The 22,258-nt window shown below is 39.0% G+C and overlaps 1 protein-coding gene across 3 annotated transcripts in view; it reads left to right on the top strand.

Annotated features, from left to right (window-relative positions):
• Positions 1–18,677, top strand: part of LOC140205885 (armadillo-like helical domain containing protein 1) — a 38,890-nt gene extending 20,213 nt beyond the window's left edge. For all 3 annotated transcript variants that reach the window (XM_072273725.1, XM_072273726.1, XM_072273727.1), the window contains 7 exons: positions 59–143; positions 870–989; positions 1,508–1,580; positions 5,432–5,561; positions 14,188–14,265; positions 18,106–18,187; positions 18,293–18,677. In XM_072273725.1, the coding sequence (XP_072129826.1) occupies positions 59–143; positions 870–989; positions 1,508–1,580; positions 5,432–5,561; positions 14,188–14,265; positions 18,106–18,187; positions 18,293–18,312 (588 nt within the window). In that variant the 3' untranslated portion in view covers positions 18,313–18,677. The remainder of the gene's footprint in view (positions 1–58; positions 144–869; positions 990–1,507; positions 1,581–5,431; positions 5,562–14,187; positions 14,266–18,105; positions 18,188–18,292) is intronic.
• Positions 18,678–22,258: the final 3,581 nt, after the last annotated feature.

The following is a 22,258-nucleotide window of genomic DNA, read 5'->3' as shown; positions in this document are numbered from 1 at the left end:
AGTAGCACTGTATTAAATTTGCATCTTAACTATATGTTAACACTTGTGCTCTTATTAGAGTGTTGTGAAGATGGTGCATCCTTGTATTGTGGAACCACTCTTGGACATACTGCGATCCATACATTATGAAGTGCATTATGAAGGTAAAATACTATTGATCTGAGAAAAGAATCTTTTCCCCACACCACACCTCACCCAATCCCCCGCTGCGCGTGCGCACACACCCGCACACACCCCCGCGCACGCACACACACACACACACACATTCTTAAGTAGCTTCACGTGTGGCACCTTGTTAAAGGCCTTCTGAAAATCCAAGTACACAATGTCCACTAATTCTCCTTTGTCTACCCTGCTTACTCCCTGTCTTACTCTGTGACTACGACTCACTCTGTTTTTGTTCTAGATTGGCACTTGTTGCCTCTTTTGTCTGAATATCATTTGAACTGCATGACATCAGATGGATGGCAAAAGCAAAACATTTGCCTACAAAATTATCTATTTCCCCTCTGATTTTTACCATAGTAAAATGGAGGGTGGGGGTGGAAGCCCATTATTGTTCGAGCTGTCTTAAGTGTTCAGAATTTTATCCATGTACAATTTAAATTCTATGAAAGAAATAGCTGTGGTTTGTCAGTGTTAAGGATGTCGTCATTTTTTTGCCATACAATATAAAACCTGGAGCCATTTAATCTTCTAATTTGTAAAGAGATGCATTGTATCATGGCTTTTTCATGTTTGAGAGGTGACGTTTCCAAAGATGATTGAGAATTCAAGATTAAACACTTAAACACTATGTACTCTAATGTCACAGATCAGCAAAACAACAAAAAATATTTTATTATGCTGTAATAATTTCTGTCCTTTAGTAATTGAATTCATCAAGATACTACTGAATTATAAAGTACGTCCAGCTTTGCTTGAAGGATTAGTTGCACGACTAACTCCATCAATGGACAACATAAAGAATCGACCAAAGATTCTTTACGGTAAGGACAGAACTTTGAAAAGGCATTGGTCAAAAGTCACAATTTATATTCCCCGTTTACGTGACCATGGTGCACTACTTCTCCCTGAAACTTCTCAGTCAGCAATGCTACAGGCTTCAGAACTTGGTGACAGTCGACTACATCACCCTTGCAACTGCAGATGGGATAGTATCACGCAGGGAGTGCCTCCGTCAAGACGTCTGCATGTTTCAGCAGTATTCCCTACCCAATTAAATAGTACTCAGGTGAATTATATTCCCCTACTCAGTTCCACAAACTCAATGTAAAATCTGGGGTCTACCAATCTTTGTAGCTCATTATTTTTTTCAGCTGAGCCATACAGGCTGTCAGGTACTGATGGCTGGCAGCAGAGAACTGGTGCCAGCTCTAATGAGTACCTCATAAATTTCATTTACTGCAAGTTATATATTAAGAACATTTTAAATATCAATATATATGTGATATTATTATTAAATAAATGCATCTAAACTTTCCTAACAGTTTTGTTTTACATTTAGATGAACCCGCATCAAACCTTGTAGAATCCTCACCATTATACGTACAACAAGCTGCAGCAGCAAAAGTTATAGGGTAAGTCAGGTGGCAACTTATTTTGTTTAATGTCAAAATCCAGAAGTGGATCTTGGTATTTCTAATAATTAGATCTTCAGAAGACCTTTGACAAGGTGCCACACATGAGGCTGCTTGGCAAGACAGGAGCCCATGGTATCACAGGAAAGATGATAGTATCATGGATGGAGATTTGACTGACTGGAAGGAGGCAAAGAGTGGGAATGAAGGGGGAAGGGGGCGTTTCTGGTTGGATGCTGTTCTTCAGGGTTCTGTGTTGGGACTGATTCTACTTTCACTGGTGATTTGGTAATTAACTGCACTTAATAGGGATCCTCCCTTCGGGCACACAGTGGATCCTTGTGCAGTTTGTTAATCAGGACCCACTTGCCTGAAATCAGGTATGTCCTCCTGTTTGATCACTCCAAGCAGCAGAAACCTGTGAGAAGCAGACTGTTCGGATTGGGTTAATTTCACACAATAGTTAACTGAACTGTCTGCTATAATATGTATATCAGCCTCTCTGAGACAAAGCTGTGTCCTAGGATGCCCCTGATCACCTCAAATAGATTTAGTTTAGTTTTTTAGTTACTATTTCTAGTAACGTCTCAGTATCATTGACACTTTAGTAAAGAAATGTACTCCACTTGTAAGTGTAAAAATGGACTAGGTGGGACAAGATCACTTAGTTGTTGTAGCTTTTCCGCTGCTGCAAGATTCATTTTCTGGCATCGTCATGCATCTTTCAAGCGTTTGTCAAGCTTGTGCCCTGAATTTTGGATTCCACCATCATTGTGCGAATCTGTTGATCACCTTTAGCACTCCAGTGTGTCTTTGGGAATGTATCAGCTGTGCCATTGGATCTTGTAGTTCGATTGTGATACAGAGATCAACTTTGTTTCCAGTTGTCAGGTTCACTGGTATTTCTACTTCTTCTACTCTTTGCTGTGCTGCCCTTTTTCAATTTCATCTACAGCTGCATCCGTGCATTGTCATCATTTTGGAGTGGCTTTTACATTCTACTACCGCAACTTCTAATGGCAGGTTTATGATATTCTAAATTCTTGGACTGGTTGGCCATTCTTGATTGGGTTTCCTGCAGCTGTAAGAAATCCTCTATGTCCCCATAAGTTTCTAAAATGATGAACAACTCCAGAAGCATATTGAAAATCAGTGTAGATATTAGCTTACCTTCCTTCTGCCAATTTACGGGCTTCAATTAAAGCTATTATTTCTGCCTGTTGTTTAGAGGTATCAGGAGCCATGCTTCCTGCAGCCAGCAGTTCAGTTCCAGAGATCACCACCCATGCAACCATTTGAATTCGTCTCTCAGTCATTGAGGAGGCTTCAGTGCACAGACCTTCAGCAGATTAATAACCAACAGGATGCTGTCAGTCACCATGTTCTTGATTTAAGACTGCCATAGGGTGTTTCTCATTGACAAACAGGGTAAATGGTTTATTTGTAGCAGGAATTCTTAATGCAGGTACAGTACACAATGTTACCTTTAAAGCTTGAATGCTTTCGGTTGTTCTTCATTAAGAGTTGCAGAGTCATCTGAGCACTTCCTGTCTTTCAGCACAGTGTAGAATGGTTGAGCAATAGTTGATAAGTCTGTCACTAAGCTGTCAATACATCGATTAACAATGGTTTCATCTTCAGTCCTGCATGTCTTCCAAGTCCCAAAACTTTGCAATCACGCTCACCAACTATGCCTCTTGTTGGATTCTGATGCTTTTTTGATCCAAGGTTCTTCCAGAAGTCAGGAAAGAGACACAAAACTTGTTACATCACTACTGTTTTACTAAGTGTTAAAAGAACAAAGGAAACAAGCAGAAGGTTTTAAGACAAAAACGATTCAAAGGTTCATTTTATTGTCAAAGTATGCATGTAGAATAAAACTCTGATATTTTTTCTACTCCCGATAGCCATTAAATACGGAGACACCATGGGTGTGGATGAAAGCAAAGACATCAACTACCCCAATGACACAAAAAAGAAAAGAAACAAAACTCACAGACCCCAAAATCCCTTCTCCCCCGCAGCAAAAGAACAGCCCCTGACCCCCTCAGTCACAGAAAAGAACAGTGACAGTGGCCCCACCCCCCCCCACACACAAGAATTAACAGATCACCCACCTGCCAATCATCCACAGGAAAGAAAACACCGAAAACTGAAGGAAACCAATAATCGTATAAATGTCAGAATATGGGAAATGGCTTTTCGTCTGCATATGAGGAAAGCAGCCACACAAACTCAGAACAAAAAACTGAAATAATAAGAAATTGGCACAACTTTGTGAGCCATTTTATACCCATAGATAAGGAAAATTTCCATTCAAATTTATAAATAAAAGTTAGCCAATTAGAAAGTCATTATTCAAATAATGCAGTGGAAATAAACTTGCAGAGCTTTCCAGAATTGTACTTTGTACGGCCACTAGAGGGATATTAAATGGTTATATGCATACAAGAGCTACTTAAAGTACAAGCAGATAACTAAATGTTAAACTGCAAAGAAAATGACAATTAAACAGTCTAATCAAAGAATTAAACAGTTGGTTCGAACAGCAACTTATACAAATAGTTCACAGTGATAGCTAATAGCACAGTGTATACTTGAATTAATTTGTGGCAGGAAGCACAGTGGTAAATGGTCACATTACGTATTGGAGAAGTGAGGGGAGGTTAGTTTTACATTCAGTCTAGTTAACAAAGAAGTCATTTCCCCAAGCAAGCTAAAATAGATGAGCTGTTTTGTTCAGGTTCTTAAGCATGCCTTCTCTTTGCGTCTTTTCACATCTCACAGAAGCAGTTCCTTCTTATCAAACATGGCTATATTTGTTAATCTGAACAAGCTGTAGAAAAAGGGATATGGTTAAATTTCCTGGTACCAAGATTATCGGCAGGAAACTTATGGGAAATGTCAACACATGTGGTAGGAATCAGAACCAGGTTTAATATCACCAGACACGAGGAAATCTGCAGATGATGAAAGTTCAAGCAACACACACAAAAAATGCTGGTGAACGCAGCAGGCCACGCAGCATCTATAGGAAGAGGTACAGTTGACGTTTTGGGCTGGGACCCCTCATTAGGACTAACTGAAAGAAGAGGTAGTAAGAGATTTGAAAATAGGAGGGGGAGGCTCCTGGGTGATGGGAGTCCTTAATGATAGACGCTGCCTTCTTGAGGAACCATTCCTTGAAGATGTCTTGGTTCCCATGATGGAGCTGACTAATTTTGCAACTTACTTCGATCCTGTGCAATAGCAACCCCCCTCCCCCCACTCCATAGCAGACAGTGATGCAACCAGTCAGAATACTCTCCACAGTACATTTGTAGAAGCTTTTGAGTGTATTTGTTGACAAACCAAATCTCAAATTCATAATGAAATATAGCCACTGTCTTGCCTTCTTTATAGCTGCACCAATATAGGTCTAGGTTAGGTCCTCAGAGATCTTGACACCTAGGAACTTGAAACTGCTCACTCTTTCCACTTCTGATCCCTCTGTGAGGATTGGTTTGTGTTCCCTCATTCCACCCTTTCTGAAGTGGACTTACTGATGTTGATTGCAAGGTTGTTGCTATGGCGCTACTCAACTAGCTGGTATATCTCGCCCAAAACCAAGCTAGCAATAATTTGATAATAATCGATACAACTGTTAGATTGAATGGAATGGATTGGAAAAATAATACTACTGCAGCAGGAAATGTTCTTTTAATGCTTTTGCTGTGTAGCTTTGTCTGTGATTTAGAATGCATGATCATGGTCACTAGAGTATACTATTTCTCAGCTTTGACATCTGGATAAAAACCTTTTCAATTTGTTATAGTGCCAGAGTTTCTGTCATTTTCCTTTGCCTTTCACAGCATAATAATGAAAGAATCTACAGAGGTGGCTGAGGAATTGCTGCATCTCCGAGTGGTACATCACCTCATGATTGCCATGGGGAACCTGGAATATGCAGACAGCCAGAAACAAGCTTGCTTGGCATTGGAAGTAAGTATTTATGGGAACATATTTTCAAGTCTGTGCTGTACGCAGAATGACCTATCAGTTTGGATAATCCTGAGAAGCAAGCCTAATGCTGGGCAAAGGTCATTGCTACCATAGTGAGATCAGTGGTGGTTTAGTGTTGAAGTGATGCTGTGTTCAGTAATTGTACGTAATTATCTTCATTCATGGTAAAATGTTTTATTGGCTACATAGTACTGTTTGAAAAATTATGGAATCCAAAGACTGCCAGTATCCATGCAGCAGGAGGAATTGACAACAAAGGCAAAAACAACACCTAGATTTAAGGAAACCTGTTTATAAGAGCATTATCCCAGCTTCATTGGGTCACAAATTCAGATTCAGAATGGTCATCTTTGAAATGCAACATTCAAAGAATGGAAGCCATTATAGTTGGTAAGTAGATTTCAATTGCACAGTTGTACAAGTGTGCAGCACCTATAATCTTAACAAGTTGATCCACCATTTCCTCCATTTCCTGGGCATCCACCTTCGCCCCATCTTCCCTCCACCGTAACAGTGATAGAGTTCCTCCTGTCCTCACCTACCACCCCATGAGCTTCCGCATCCAGCACATCAATCTCCACAACTTCCACCATCTTCGGCCGTGTATTACCACTAAACACATCTTTAGCACACCACCACCTCCCCCCACTCTCCACTTTCCACAAGGATCACTCCCTCCATGTCTCCCTTGTTCTTTCATCCCTCCCCACTAATCTCCCTCCTGGCATTTATTCCTGCAAGCAGAGGAAGTGCTACACCTGCCCACTCACCTCCTCTCTCACCTCCATTCAGACCCTTCCAGCTGAAGCTACACTTCCCGATATGGCCTCCTCTACATCGGTGAGACCTGATGTACAATGGGAAACTGCTTTGTCATGCGCCTTTGCTCCATCCACAAAAAACAGGATTTCCCTGTGGTTAACTATTTTAATTCCAATCCCCATTTCTGTTCCGAAATATCAGTCAATATCCTCTTCTGCCACCACGTAGCCACTGTCAGATAGGAGGAGCTCCACCCCATATTCCGTATGGATAGCCTCTAACCTGATGGCATGAACATCTCCAACTTCCAATAATTTTTTCCTCTTCCCCCTTCCCTCTTCTTCAGTTCCCTGCTCTGATCTCCTGCCTCTTCTCCTCACCTGCCTATCACTACCCACTGGTGCCCCTCCCATGGTCCACTCTCCTCTCCTATCAGATTCCTTCTTCTCCAGCCCTTCACCTTTTCCACCTCTCACCTTCCAGCTTCTAACTTCATTTCCCCTCCCCCCCTCCACCCACCTGGGTTCACCTATCTCCTTCTAGCTTGTACTACTTCCCTTACCATCATCTTCTTCCTCATGCTTCTTCCCCCTTCCTGTCCAGTCCTGATGAAGGGTCTCAGCCTGAAACATCAACTGTTTATCTATTTCCATAGATGTTGCCTGACCTGCTGAGTTCCTCCAGCACTTTGTATGTGTTACTCTGGACTTCCAGCATCTGCAGAATACCTTGTGTTTATAACCTTAATAATCCTGGGATAGGTAGCAAAAATAGGTACTCAATCTTTTTTTCCCATTGTGGGATTATCAAAAACAAAGCATATAGGTTTAAGGTGAGAGGAAGGAGTCTTGGGGATCTGAGGCGTGGTTTTTTTATACAGAGAGTGATTGATATGAAAGAATAGATACATGTTAGATTTTAGGATGGAGACAACACACCGCCCTCCATACCATCCTGTCCATTTCAAAAAGCAGTCAGCATAATCATAGCAGCATATATATACTCAGTACAAAAATACTTGTATAAATACAGCTATCACCTGAAAGTATCATATAGTATCTTATTTACATAATGCTCCCTCAAAATGAAATTAACCTACAATTTACTTCAGGAAGTATTTAGATACTACAATATGTAAACAGTCCAATGTCTCCTTGTTATAATTTATTCTCATATGCACAAATTAGGTTGATGCCATTGAACACAGAACATAGAATAGTACACCACTGTACAGGCCCTTTGGCCCATGATGTGCCAAACTTTTAACCTTTTTCAAGATCAGTCTAGCTCTTCACTCCCTCTTAGCCCTTCATTTTCCTTTCATCAATCTGCCTACCTTAGAGTCTCTTAAATATCCTAATATATCTTCCTTTATCGGTGTGTGCCATACACTTGTAACTTTCTGTCTTTAAAAAAGACTAGCACTGACATCCCCCTATACTTTCCTCCAATCAGCTGAAAAGTGTGCCCTCTCGTGTTACCCATTACTGCCCTAGGAAAATGGTGCTGACTGTCCACTTTATCTACACCTCTTAGCATCTTACACACCTCTACTTCTCATCCTCCTTCACTCCAAAGAGAAAAGCCCTAGCTTGTTCAACATTTCCTCATAAGGTATCCTCTCTTATCCAGGCAGCATCCTGGTGAATCTCCTCTGTACCTTCTCTAAAGCTTCCACATTCTTCCTATAATGAGGCGAACAGAACTGAACGGCATTCTCTGAGCGGTCTAACCAGAGTTCTGTAGGGCTGCAACGTTACCTTAATGACTTCCTCAATTAATATAGTCCAACACACATGTCTACTTATGCACCCCATCAATTTGCACGACAAATTTGAGGAATCTGTAGTCATGGACCCCAAGATCCCTCTGTTTTCCACACTGCTAGGAATCCTGCCATTATCCTTGTACCCAGCTTTCAAGTCTGACCCTCCTCTCTGGATTGAACTCCATCTGCTACTTCTTAGCCCAGCTCTGCATCCTGTCAATGTTCTGTTATGACAACCTTCTACACTATCTTCAGCATCACCAACCTTTAACTATGATTATTTCTGTATCCCTTCTAACCAATCTAATCTTGAATGCTAACTCTGTGTGCCTTAGCCATTAACTATTTTTTTGCACCATTCTCTGTAAAACTCTAGAGACTGTTGTGCATGAAAATCCTAGGAGGTTAGCAGTTTCAGAGATACTCAAACCACCCTGCCTAGCACCAACACTCATAGATTCCATGGATAAAGTCACATTGATCGTATTTCTTGCCCACTCTGATGTTTGGTCTGAACAACAATAACCTCTTGACCATGTCTACATGCTTTTATGCATTGGGTTGTATTTAGTTGGACCCAGCAAGTAAGTGCCATTACAAAGAAAACAAGGTAGCACTTCTACTTTCCTAGAAGTTTGCAAAGATTTGACATTCCATCTAAAACTTTGTCAAATTTCTATAGATGCGCAGAGGAGAGTATATTGATTGGCTGCATCACAACCTAGGGTGGAAACACCAATGCCCTTGAATAGAAAAGCTTAGAAAAAGTAGTTATCTATTTTGTCTTTATCTATTTGTTTTTATATTCTTTAAATTTTGACATCAGAATTTTCTTAAATAATTTTTTATAGCTTGAAGTAAGGTACTTTCTTCAGTTTTATTTGTAATTATATCCCCAAAGACTTTCACAGTAATGTCAATTGGTTTATTTTTATAGCTTGTATCTAATTCACTTAAGCTATAAAAATAATCCAATTGACATTATCATTGAATTCCACCCTGTGCAGCCGTAATTCTTTTCCTCATTTCATAACTATGTCGTGTTTGATCTAAAGTTTAAGCTATAATACTGTCATGGTATTGTATGCAAATTTTCACATTCTCCTTGGTTATACATAACCATGGTTTTTAAAAATGGTAAGAATTAGTTACTGTAAAAAAAACTGTCCTTTTTTGTTATTTTGTCTCTTTGGTTCATTTTCAAAATCTAGTTATTATCCTTTTCTCAATTCTGCATTTGTTGACTTTCTCTCTAGTAATGTCAGTTGGTATCTACATCGAGCATCACTAGTTTAGAAATTAAAGTTGGCTGGTTAGAATAAATTTTCTCTCCATTTTGGTACAGACAAAAATTCATTCTTTAAAGGCGCAATTGGCAAAGTAACTGGCCTGTAACTATATAGATGGACTCAGTTTCTCCTTATAAAATTTTTTACAATATTTAAGCATTCTCTGGCAGTAGTAGTCTTCTGGCAATAGACTACTAAAATATAGATTTATTAATTTTCTTTGGATTCAAGGGGATATAGGCAGGCAAAGTGAATGGACAAGGAGTTTACAGATAAAATATAATGTGGAAAAATGCAAGTTCATCCACTTCAGCAGGAAAGTAGTTAGGCAGAATGGTTTTAAATGTTGAGAGACTGAAAAGTATTGGTGTTTAGAGGGATCTGGGTGTTATTATGCACAAATCACAGGTATGGCAAGCAATTTGGGGTTTTATTGCAAAAACAAAATCTGAATATTAAAGTAAATACATCCTACTGCAATTGCATAGTGCCCTGGTGAGACTGCATTTTAAAATTGTGTATTGATTTAATGTCCACGTCTAGGAAACAATGTACTTACGACAGGAAAAGTGCAACTAAGGTTAACCAGCTTAATTCCTATGATGTGATGTTTGTTCTTTGAAAAGAGATTGATCAGACTCAGCCTTGCTCCCTGAATTTTGTACCAGTAAGAAAATGTTATCTTTGAGAAGTGAAACGTTTTTACAATGTTTGACAGGGTACAAGGACGGGTAAAGTTTACACTGGATGAGTTCTCTAAAATTAGTAATATAAATTATCCAAATAAAGGTTTGGCTATTTAGGACAAAGGTGAGGAGAAATTTCTTTATTCGGACGATTGTGAATTTTCAGTATTCTTGACATGAGAGTGCCCAAGAGCTTGGTTGTTGAGTTTAGTTAATAGTGATTGATGGATGTTCAGATGTTTGGAGAATCAATGAATATAAGACCATAAAATCAGAAGAGATAGGAGCAGAATAAGGCCATTTGGCCCATCAAGTCTGCTCTGCCATTTCATCATAGCTGATCCACTTTTGCCCTCAGCCCCAAACTTCTGTTTCTCCCTGTATACCTTCATGCCCTGACCAATCAAGAACCTATCAATCTCTTGCTTAAAGATTAGGCCTCTACAGCTGCCTGTGGCAAAGAATTCCACAGATTTACTATTCCCTGTTTTTTAAAAAAAATAATTTAAAGACGCATTTGGTAAAGTAACTGGCCTGTAACTATAGAGACCGTTCTAAAAGGGTGCCCTCTATTTTGAGGCTATGTCCTCTGGTCTTGGACTCTTCCACCATAGGAAACATCCTCTCCACATCTATTTTATCAAGGTCTTTTACCATTCGATAGGTTTCAATGAGACCCCACCCCTCATTCTTCTGAATTCAAGGCCTAGAGCCATCAAACGCTCTTCATATGACAAGCTATTCAATCCTAGAAACATTTTTGTGAACCTCCTTTGAACCCTCTCCAGTTTCAATATGTGGTTATACTTTAAAAAAAAGTACTGAAGTAAAATATGAGCCACGATCTTATTGACTTTCAGAGCAAATACAAGAGTCTGAATAGCCGACTGATATTTCTTATGTGGTCTTCAATAAAGAGTAAGAAAAAGACAAATTGGAATTCCAAATGGAAGATTAGTTGATTGAAGGATGTTCTGAATTTTTATCAATTTTATTCCTTGTCCCTCTCAGTTGCACAGTTCGTCCTAACTTTAAAATGCCTAAGGAATTTCTGGTGCAATTAATTTGTGAAGTCATTAAAAAAAAACCACAGGAAAAACAATTACAGCAAAGTGAATGCTCTTAAGAACACAGCAAACTGAAATTCATTTCTATGACAAGTTTTATTTTGAAAAGAAGCATTTACTCCAGTCTCTGATGGGTTTACCTCAAAGTGGTACAAATCACTGAGGTCACAGTTAGTTCCATTATTACTTAACACCTTTAATTGGATCTTACAGAGAGGAGAAATTCCACCTTCCTGGAGAGAGGCGATTATTTTAGGTATTCCTAAAGAGGGCAAAGATAAACTAGAATGTGGTAATTACCGGCCAGTCAGTGTCCTTAATTTGGACTACAAATTATTTACATCTATATTAGCTCATAGACTGGAAAAGCTTCTACCTGGCTCATCCAGTTAGACCAGACTGGATTCATTCAGCAAAGATAAACTCAGGACAACATAAGGAGAACTTTACACATATTAGAACAGCTTATTAAGAATGGAATAGAGACAATGGTAGTGGGATTAGAGGCTGAGAAAGCTTTTGATTCAGTTAGTTGGGTATTCCTACACAGACTGTTAGGAAGATTTGGCTTTCAAGAAAAGTTTATTAACGTAACCCAAATTTTATATGACAGCCCTACAGCTGGAATTAAGATAAATGGGGACCTTTCTGACTCTTTTATTTTAGAGCGAGGAACTAGACGGGGATGCCCAATTTTTCCTCTCCTTTTTGCACTGTATATTGAACCTCTTGCCCAACTAATAAGAAAGCGAAATTGTAAAAGGTATCAAGGTGGCAGGGATTGAACAGAAGGTGGCGCTATTCACAGATGACGTTTTAGTCTATTTGAATCAACCAGAAAAATCATTTATAGGGTTGTTTACACTATTGGATGAGTTCGGGAAAATATCAGGTTATAAAATTAATGTAAAGAAAATGCAGATTTTGTCCTTAAATTATACAGCATCTAAAAAACCGCAGGATACATATGATCTTAAGTGGGAAGCTAAATCATTAAAATATTTAGGAATAACTCTGCCAAAAGATCTTTCAACATTGTCACAGGTAAATTATGGGCCATTAATTTCAGAGATAAAAGCAGATATACATAGGTGGAATCTTATCCCTTTTTTAAGTTTAAATTCAAGGATTAATACCATAAAAATGAATATTCTCTCTCGGTTACTTTACCTTTTCCAGACTTTACCTGTGAAGGTAGATGATAATCAATTCAGGGAATGGGATAAATGGATTTCCCGCTTTATCTGGCAAGGAAAGAAACCTAGAATCCGATTTAACACCTTACAGTTAGGAAAGGAAAGAGGAGGTATGGCACTTCCTTGTTTAAGAAATTATTTTTATGCTTCACAGATAACCCCTCTGTTATATTGGTGTAATAGGGAATATAAGGCTAGATGGAAGGAAATAGAATTTGGATTGGTTGACAATTTTCCTCTACAGGCCTCAATAGCTGACAAAGGATTGATGGCCCAATTGGAAAAGATTAAAAACAGCTGGATAAATCTCACATTAAAAGTATGGCAGAAGGTGGCTAATTCATGTGGAATCAATAACATGTTAAAACTTTTCAGATGGTGTGTTTATGATACCGAATTTCTTCCCAGCAGAGGAGATAAAAGATTTGAACTGTGGATAAAGAAAGGTCTTACAACCTACCTCTCATTCACACATAAAAGTGTATTTCAAAGTTTTCGATCCCTGCAGGACAAACATGGCCTAGAATACAATGACTTTTTTAGGTAGCTTCAAGTACGACATCATGTTAACCAGAGTTGTGGATATACAGACTTATCGACAGTAGAATGAGAATTTTCCAACATTCTGAATTCGGCTTACAGTTCAATACCAAGTAAATCAATTTCTCGATTATATAATGCCCTCTCTCATGCCAAAAGTGAAAGAGAAATGGGAGAAAGAAGCAGGGTTGGTACTTTCAGAGGAGGCTTGGGGGAAAATATGCAGCTTTCAGTGGTCTGCAACTAACTCTTTGATTTGGAGAGAACATTATTGGAAAAATATTATAAGTTACTTCAAGACCCCATACCAGGAAAAATATAAAGACACAAACGTAGCGTGTTGGAGAAGATGTGGCTCCAAGGAGACAAATCATTTCCATATTTTTTGGGATTGCCCTAAATTAAGTTTATATTGGGAAGGTATTCACAGAACATTAGTTAAGGTATTTAAGACTCAGATACCTCTGAACTTGGAGACTCTCTATTTGGGGCATGTATTGTTTTTGGAACAGAAGAAAGATATAAAGCTGCTGCAGGCCCTTTTAGCGGCAAGTAAGAAATCAATCACCAGAAAGTGGTTAAATCCAACATTACCTACATTAGAAGATTGGCATGAAATCATTTTGGATATATTTAAAATGGAAAAGATGACCTACTCTCTGAGAACTCAAAAGGAAAAATTTTTATCAAATTTGGAATAAATAGATTGAATTTATAACCCCAGAGCGAGCAGACTATAGATGACTCTCCTAATGGTTTATACTGTTTGTCTCACCAACATAGTAATAGTGTTAACGTAAGTACCCTTAGCTCGAATGTTTACTGTTCTTTTTTTTTGGAAAATGTGGAATTAACACAAGTAAAGAAAAGATCTGGGGAAATTTTGGACCAGAAAGAAATGGACCAGAAGAGATACAGTACATGGAAATCAGTATTCAACCACTATTATTAACATTTTTATAACAACTATTATCATTATTTAGTTTAACAGAGTGGAATTACAATTGCATGTAAACATCTATTTCAGTGCCTAATTATTTTTTATATTATCTCAATGTGCACTTGTGAATGTACAAATTAATATAAATTTACTCACATAAAAAATGGAAAAGGTTATATATGTAAAAATTTTGTTGTGAAGTTACTTGTGAATGAAAATAAATTTTTAAAAAAAGAAGCATTTACAAATGTGCAATCCTCCAATGACGCATGATAGAGGGAGTTTCCATGACATGGTTTTAAAAATAATTTCACTGTGTTTGCAAAATAATGAAAAACTGTTGCATTTCATTTTCAGTACCTGATTCATACATTTCCAGTTGTGGAAGAACATGTACGAAAAGCCATGGGAGAGTCACTGTATGAATTATATATGGTAATTCTTTAATCAACTTTATTACATTAACATGACAATAATAGATGATTTTTGCCATCTATAGTTATACTTTTTAAAATGTATAAAAAATTTACTACCATCCAGTGAACAAGCTGTTTTATAAATAGCAACTGTTTTCAAGATTTCATTTGTAATGTGTATCTTGTTGACTCCCCCTTGGCTTAACTATCTCTAAATTGGTGAATGATCAAGGACACGATGGCATGACCACAGAAGAAACAAGTAGAGAGATCCAGAGGATAGTTCCAATGGAACCTCAATCCTTAAACTTGTCAATAGATATGAGGTTCTTGCAGTGGAAATACTATTAAATAGCTGATATTTGATGAGGAGAAGATATATATCAGTTTTACTCAGTTCTATGAGGGACAATATGATAAAGGATCTTTAATCATTTTGTCATACGTTTTGCTCCAGATCAAGTATCTTTGTCTCTCCTTCCTCAAGGTTTCCCCAAAAGCCCCTACTGTTGACCTTTAATCTTCCTAATTACCTGAGATCTTCCACAAGAGTCCCTAGTTTTAGCCTGTGACCACCATCAACCACATTCCTTCCATACTGGGCTGTTAATTTGAGCAGTGGAAATGGAACAAAAAGAGGTCAAGGACTTACTAGGACCTGCACATCCCTTATCATTGTTTCCCCCGCGCCCCGAGTCTTAACCTTAAAAAAATACTACAATGTTGACACACAAAATGATAGAGGAACTCAGCAGGTCAGGCAGCATCTATGGAAAAGAGAAAACAGTCAGTGTTTTCTGCCCATATATTTAAGGGAAGGGAGAAGTCAGTGTAAGGTTGGGGGAGGGGAGGAAAAAGTACAAGCTGGTGGGTGACAGGTGAAACTGGGTGATGGGAAAGGGGTCAAATAAAGAGCTGGGAAGGTGATTGGTGAAACTATTGCTGAGCCGTCAGAGAATTTCTGCAGATGACATGACTCAGTGTTGTATCTAAAGAACAAGATATACAGGAAGGGAGCCATTACTGTTCCCTGTAGGGCCCCAGTGCTGCTTATAGCCATATCTGACACACAGCTCCGAAGCAGCACATACTGTGGTCTGCCACTCAGGTAGTCCGTTATCCTGGATGCAATGGAAGTGCCAACCTGCGCTGAACAGAGCTTTTCCCCCAGCGCTGAGAGCAGAATGATATTGAAGGCACTTGAGAAATCAGAAAACATGATCCTCACAGTGCTGCCCTGCTTATCTAGCTCTGTTCAGCACGTAGATGACAGCATCATCCACTCCAATGTGCTCCTGGTAGGCAAGCTGCAGAGGACTGAGGGCTGATCTGACCTCGAAGGAGAGCCAGGACCAGCCTCTCTAGAGTCTTTAGGCAGATGTCAGTGAAAGAAAGAGATTCAGGTGAAGGCAGCGTTGATGGTGGAGGACATCCCAGTAGTTCTGGAATGAAAAGCCTCACCCTGAGAGCAGATGTGGTGGAGGTGGAGGAACTCAGAGAAGGGGGGTGACATTTTTACAAGTAACATGGTAGGAAGAGGTATAGTCCAGAATGTTGAAATTGTTCTGTTTTGTGGAGAAACAGTTTTAAACTTGCCTCCCCATAAATATCAGGAATCAGGCCATGGAAAGAAAACCCAATCAAACTATGTATATAATCCAAAATTACTCAGTGAAGAATGGATTAGATAATGAAGCCATATTGAAAAGAAAGTGGGAGATCAATTTCAGTAAATTGAACTCTAGCTGATAAATTGCGGAAACCTCATGAATATAATTTTTTACTACGCCTAATGCAATACTATGTCTGGGGAACACTGGGACTGGAACAAACTAGTGAGTGAAGAGGCCAAATTATGAAAACATGCAACCTGCAGACACTATATTGGCAAGAGAAATCTAGTGGAAATTTTATTTTCATTTAACCTATTTTCACTGTATAAAATGAAGCATTTATTCCATCTACTAAAGTTACTGTACATACTTTTCTGACAATACAAATTTCATACTTGATTGGGTTTGTGATTATAACCCCAAAATTCCAGGAACCAGTGAAATATTTAGCCTCTTCACATGTTATCCTGTGAAACTCAACACCAAATGTAGCTATAGATCCCTGGCATTTGGTGTTGGTGAGGACCAACATTTAAAAATCAGTTTCTTGAATAAAATTGATTGCGGTACAGTTTAATGTGTTTTACGCCTATTGTGAAGACTCTGAAGACAATGCATGGCCATGAAGTACTTCTAGCTGGTACAGTGTCTAGAGACGATGTTTCTTTAACTGAGACTGCCTTGGATATCAGGAATAACAACAGATAACAAAATAACTTGTAATATGTAACAGTCACTGCTCAATCAGTGGGCAAACTCATTAACTTAATGATGAAATCATAGTAATAAACACATTGTTTTGTGGAGAATAATGAGTTTAAAAATAGGGCACAGGATAGCGTATAGACCTGCTTGTGTACAAAATTAATTCTGAACTTGACCTGAGAATTCAGTATTTTCTCTGTACCCAACTATCACCATAAACAGAACAATTTCAACATCTTGGTCTCTTTTTTCATATTCATTCACGAGATGTGACCGTCATGAGCTGAGCCAGCAATTAAAGCCCTGTCCCTAGCTTCTCTTGAGAAGGTGGTGGCCAGCTGCCACCTTGAGGAGTGGGAATACCCCAGAGGCTGTTAGAGAGCTCCAGGGTTTTAACCCAGGTGTGTAACTTGGATGGCAAATTTCAGGTGTGGTGTTCTTCTGCTTTTGATGCCCTTGTGGTCTGGCAGGTGCTGTCTAATGAATCTTGGTGGGTTGCTGCAGTGAATGCTTTAGGTGGTACAAATTGCTGCCATTGTGCGTCAGTGGTGGAGTGAGTGAATGATTGTGGATATGGTGCTTATCAAGCTGGGTGTTGTATCCTATGTGGTGAAGAAGCTGCTTCAGAGTTATTGAAGCAGAACTCATCAGGCAAGTGAAGAGCACTCCATCACATTGCTGATTTGAGTACTTTAGATGCTGAACAGGCTCCAAGGCATTAGGAGATAAGATCGCTTGCATTTTTAGTCTCTGACCTACTCCAGTTCTGTTTCTGGTCAGTAGTAACCCATGATATTGATGGTCATGACTTCAGTAATAGTAATGCCATTAAATGTGAGGAATTCAATTCAATGGCATTATTGAATTGATGTGATTGATTTTATGCTGCTTCCCCCCTGCTATCAGATTTCTGAATGGACAATGAACCTATGAATTCTGCATCACTTTCCCCCTCTTTTGTGCACTACTTATTTAATTTACAGTATTTTTAGTTTTTATTATTGGGTATTGTAATGTGCTGCTGTTGCAAAACAAGAGATTTCACAACATATACCAGTGATATTAAACCTGATTCTGATTCTGAATCATATCATTCTGGCAACATCAAGTATATTAATACAATTTTTTTAAATTGAATAGACCTGAACCTAACCTTATGACTTGTATGTCTGGGTCCAGATGGAACCAATTCAAAAGCCAGACATTCAGCAATGTGGTGCTGATCATAGTACACAAGTCAATCTGAGGTCAGAAACTTGGACAGATTAGCATATTCTTAACTATTTGCAGTGCATGAAAACCTAGTAAAACAAAATGGTCAGTTTGAGTTGGGTTTCAAATATGATATCATATTTTAGATCTGACAGAACTATATACCACTCAAACTGTCCAAGGAACAATTCTAATCTAAAAATTCAGTCTAGATGTTCATATATTTTTTAACAATACAAATTCATCTTTATAAAACTGTTGAGTTATGTAACCATAACCAAGATCTAATTTTTTGTATTTTATAATTTGTACTTTTCAAACTAATACAGAAAAATCCAGAGAATTTGTACTTGAAAATGGACTCCATCCAAGCTGTTGTTTTGGTTGACAACAAAGTCAATATTCCAGGATGTAAGACAGTGCTAATTTTACACTTTAGAAATACTGAAAATTTAATTTACATTTTTTATCATTTAAATGATTGCTTTAGCACAATGTAATGTTTTATCTCTGCAGTTCAAGGAGAACCAGAATAACCAAGCTGTCTGCAGCAACACAATAAGATGAAGCAATTTTTATGCAAAGTAAAAATTTTCTGAATTAATTACATTTTCAAATAAACATTAGAGACAAAGAATTGTAGTGCTTGGATTACTTCAAGATATTTTCTGTTCCATTGAAAAACTCCATTTTATTGACAAGATAATGCACGATCAACTATCAAGCTACGGCTGTTGAACTGTTTTTAACAATGTGAAACTTCATCAATGATCTAAATCCACATCTCTTCACAAACAGATTTGTCTATTAATAAAAAACACTACTTTTGCAAAATGTATAAGTACATTGTCTGGCTTCTCTAAACATCACATGATTCCAGTATTTCAACTTGCTAATAAAATTGAGCAATCTTCGATGAATCTTGACTATCAATCCTGCCTTCTGAATTGCATATAACCTTTAGAAAAACAAATAATGTATTCATGGCTTCTAATTTTTCAAATCATTTCTAGCTGAGGAAGTAGCTGTGCCCTGTGAAATGCCCAGTTGCTGAAATCAGGGTTGTACTGCATAAGTTAAGGAGAAAGGCAGGTTAGATGAGGAAATTGCACAGTTAATGTACATTTTGGAGTTGAAAGTACTCCTGTTCCTTGCAGCTTTCAATTAACAAAAAAAATTGCATTAATGTTACTATCCACAGTTCTACTCAAAAAGGTTATGTCAAGTTCAGTTGCCATTCCTGAAAACTGAGTACAAAATCTGGCTGGAAATTCCAGTGTAGTTTTGAAGGAGTGCTGCACTATCAAAGGTTGTGTCTTAGATGGATCTTAAACCAAGATTCTAGCTGCTTTCACATCATTTTGAAAATCCATGTGCCTGGCAATCAGTATTATTGAATGCAGTTGTAGTATGTAGTGTTGATACGTGGCCAAGTAGTTAAGGAATTGGTCTAGTGATCTGAAGGTCGCTAGTTCAAGCCTCAGCTGAGGCAGCGTGTTGTGTCCTTGAGCAAGGCACTTAACCACACATTGCTCTGCGACGACACTGGTGCCAAGCTGTATCAGCCCTAGTGCCCTTCCCTTGGACAACATTGGTGGCATGGAAAGGGGAGACTTGCAGCATGGGCAACATACAACCTTGCCCAGGCCTGCGCCCTGGAAACCTTCCGAGGTGCGAATCCATGGTCTCACGAGACTAACGGGTGCCTATAATGTACGATGTATCATCTGAGTATAACAGGTTTAACCTGTTAGCCAGTGGTGCCGACAAATCTAGTTCAAATGAATTCCCGTGACATGAACTCCAAGATGCTCCCATCAAGCATAGAGCTGCAGTTAAGAACATCTTCGAAGTTCTTCCAGCAAATGTTGACTACTTCACTATCCTTGATGCGTATATTCAAGTGTTAGTCCTCAGTGGAGTGAGGCATTGATATCTGGACCATCACTGTTAACAAGTTGCTGAGGCTTCTATGCTCTCTATTCACAATCTGTTTTTTTTTTCTGTTTTGCTGGACGACTGTTCACTACTACTGCTTCACTCTGGAACAATGCTAGAGTTTCCAAACCAGAAATGCCTCACATTTGCAGTTGATTAGCTCCCACAATATTTACATAATTTTCATTAAACTAGTCCAGATTCTTCTTTGCTGAGAAGCCAAGTGTTTCTTACCCAGTGTCAATTATGGGGTAGTTTAGGGCAGCCTACAAATAGTTCTATACTCAGATGCCATTTATTAGGTATGCATGCACACCTGCTCGTTAATACAAATATCTAATCACCCAATCACATGGCAGCAACTCAAAGTATAAAAGCATGCAGACACGGTCAGGAGGATCAGTTGTTGTTCAGAGCAAACATTAGAATGGGCAAGAAATGTGATCTGAGTGACTTTGACTGTGAGAGTTCAAAGTTCAAGATGAATTTATTGTCTAAGTACATAAATGTCATCATCTGTCATTTTCTTATGGGCATATTTAATAAATCTATAAAATAATAACCAAGACATAATCCGTGAAAGATTACCCAACTTGGGTGTTAAACCAGAGTGCAGAAGACAACAAACTGCAAATACAAAAGGAAATAAATAATAATAATAAATAAATAAGCAATAAATATTGAGAACATGAGATGAAGAGTCCATGAAAGTGACAAACACGAGAAAACGATGATAACTCCGTGAAAGTGATTCCATAGGTTGTGGAAACATTTCAATTATGGGGCAAGTGAAGTTACCCCCTTTAGTTCAAGAGCATGATAGTTGAGATTTTGTAACTGTTCCAGAATCTGATAGTGTGAGTCTTGAGGCTCCTGTACCATCTTCCTGATGGCAGCAGCGAGAAGAGAGCGTGACCTGGGCTGTGGAAGTCCCTGATGTTGGACGCTGCTTTCCTGCAACAGTGCTTCATGTAGATGCACTCAGTGGTGGGGAGGGCTTTACCTACCTGTGATGGGCTGTGCTGTATCCACTGCCTTTTGTTAGGATTTTCCATTCAAGGGCATTGGTGTTTGCATATCAGGCTGTATGAAGCCAGTCAATATACTCTCTACTACACAGGTTTAGGTTCATCAAAGTTTTAGATGTCACGCCAAGCTCTGCAAACACCTAAGAAAGTAGAGGTGCTGCCATGCTTTATTTGTAATTGCAGTTATGTGCTGGGCCCAGGACATGTCCTGCAAAATAATAATACTGAGGAATTTAAAGTTGTTGACCCTCTCCAACTTGATCTTCTGATGAAGATTAGCTCATGGACTTCAGCCTTGAAGTGGATGGGCTATGGCAGCGGAAGATCTCACCAGGTTCCACTCCTGTATCTGATTCCTGTTGTCTTGGTATTGTCTGGGAAAGGCTGTCTGTTTGTTTGTTGGGAGCTTGATCTTCTTCTGGTAATGTGTTTGTCGACTTGCATGTTTTGGAGCCAGATTTATAGAGATAATAGATTTGCATAGGCAGTGGCCAATCCATTAGTCAGTAGTGCCTGTCGTGGTGTGAGTGATGTGAAGATACTTGTAGCTCCTTTCTAGAATATAAATCATCCCAGGTTACAGCAGGGTTTCATTCCTGCGAACTATTTGTAACCTGGATGGTTTGCAAGTCAGAAGCTCAGCCATAAATTGATTTTTCAGATGGTGGAGATCTGCGGCACCCAAACTGCTGGTAAATAATCCCATCAGGAAAGGATCTTCAGAGGAAACATGGGTAGTGGGACTAGCTGGATTGTTCCTAAATGGAACAAGAATGCACTCAACAGGTTAAAAGGTCACCTTCCATGCTGTAACCATTCTACCATTCTGCAAACACTTAGGTGTTATGGTCGAGGATGTCTCAGAGCTGCAGAACACTCTCAAGGGAGAGGGTGAGCAACCAAGTGTTGTGGTGCACATTGGCACCAATGATATAGGGAGAAAGGGGGAAGAAGTGTTGGGCAGTGAGTATAGGGAGTTCGAACCTTGAAGGTAGTATTCTCTGGATTACTCCCAGTGCCATAAACCAGTCAGGGCTGGAATGGAAAGATAGAACAGATGAATGAGTGGCTGAGGAGCTGTTGCAGGGGGCAGGGTTTCATGTCCTTGGATAATGGGAATCTTTTCTGGGGGCGGGTGTTCTGTACAAGATGGCTTGCACCTTAACTAGAGGGGAGTCAATATCCTGGTCAGATGGCTATTCGGGAGGGTTTAAACTTTTGGCAGGGGAATGGGAAGCAGAACACTAGATCAGAAAGCGGTGGGTTTGAGAGGGTAAGGAGATATCATAACCAGTAAGAACAAGAAGGAACAAGGTGTGTTTGTATGAAGTGTGTGTATTTTAATGCTTGGAATATTATGCACAAGGGTGATGAACCTGAAGCGTGGATCAGTACGTGGAACTATGCTATTGCAGCCATAACAGAGACTTGATTGAAAGAGGAATAGGATTGGATGCTCAGTGTTCCAGGGCTTTGATGTTTCAGAAAAGATAGATAGGGAGATAAAGTGGGGGTG

This window comes from Mobula birostris, chromosome 12 (assembly GCF_030028105.1).
Source record: "Mobula birostris isolate sMobBir1 chromosome 12, sMobBir1.hap1, whole genome shotgun sequence".
NCBI lineage: Eukaryota > Metazoa > Chordata > Chondrichthyes > Myliobatiformes > Myliobatidae > Mobula > Mobula birostris.
This window is presented reverse-complemented; position numbering and strand designations above follow the sequence as displayed.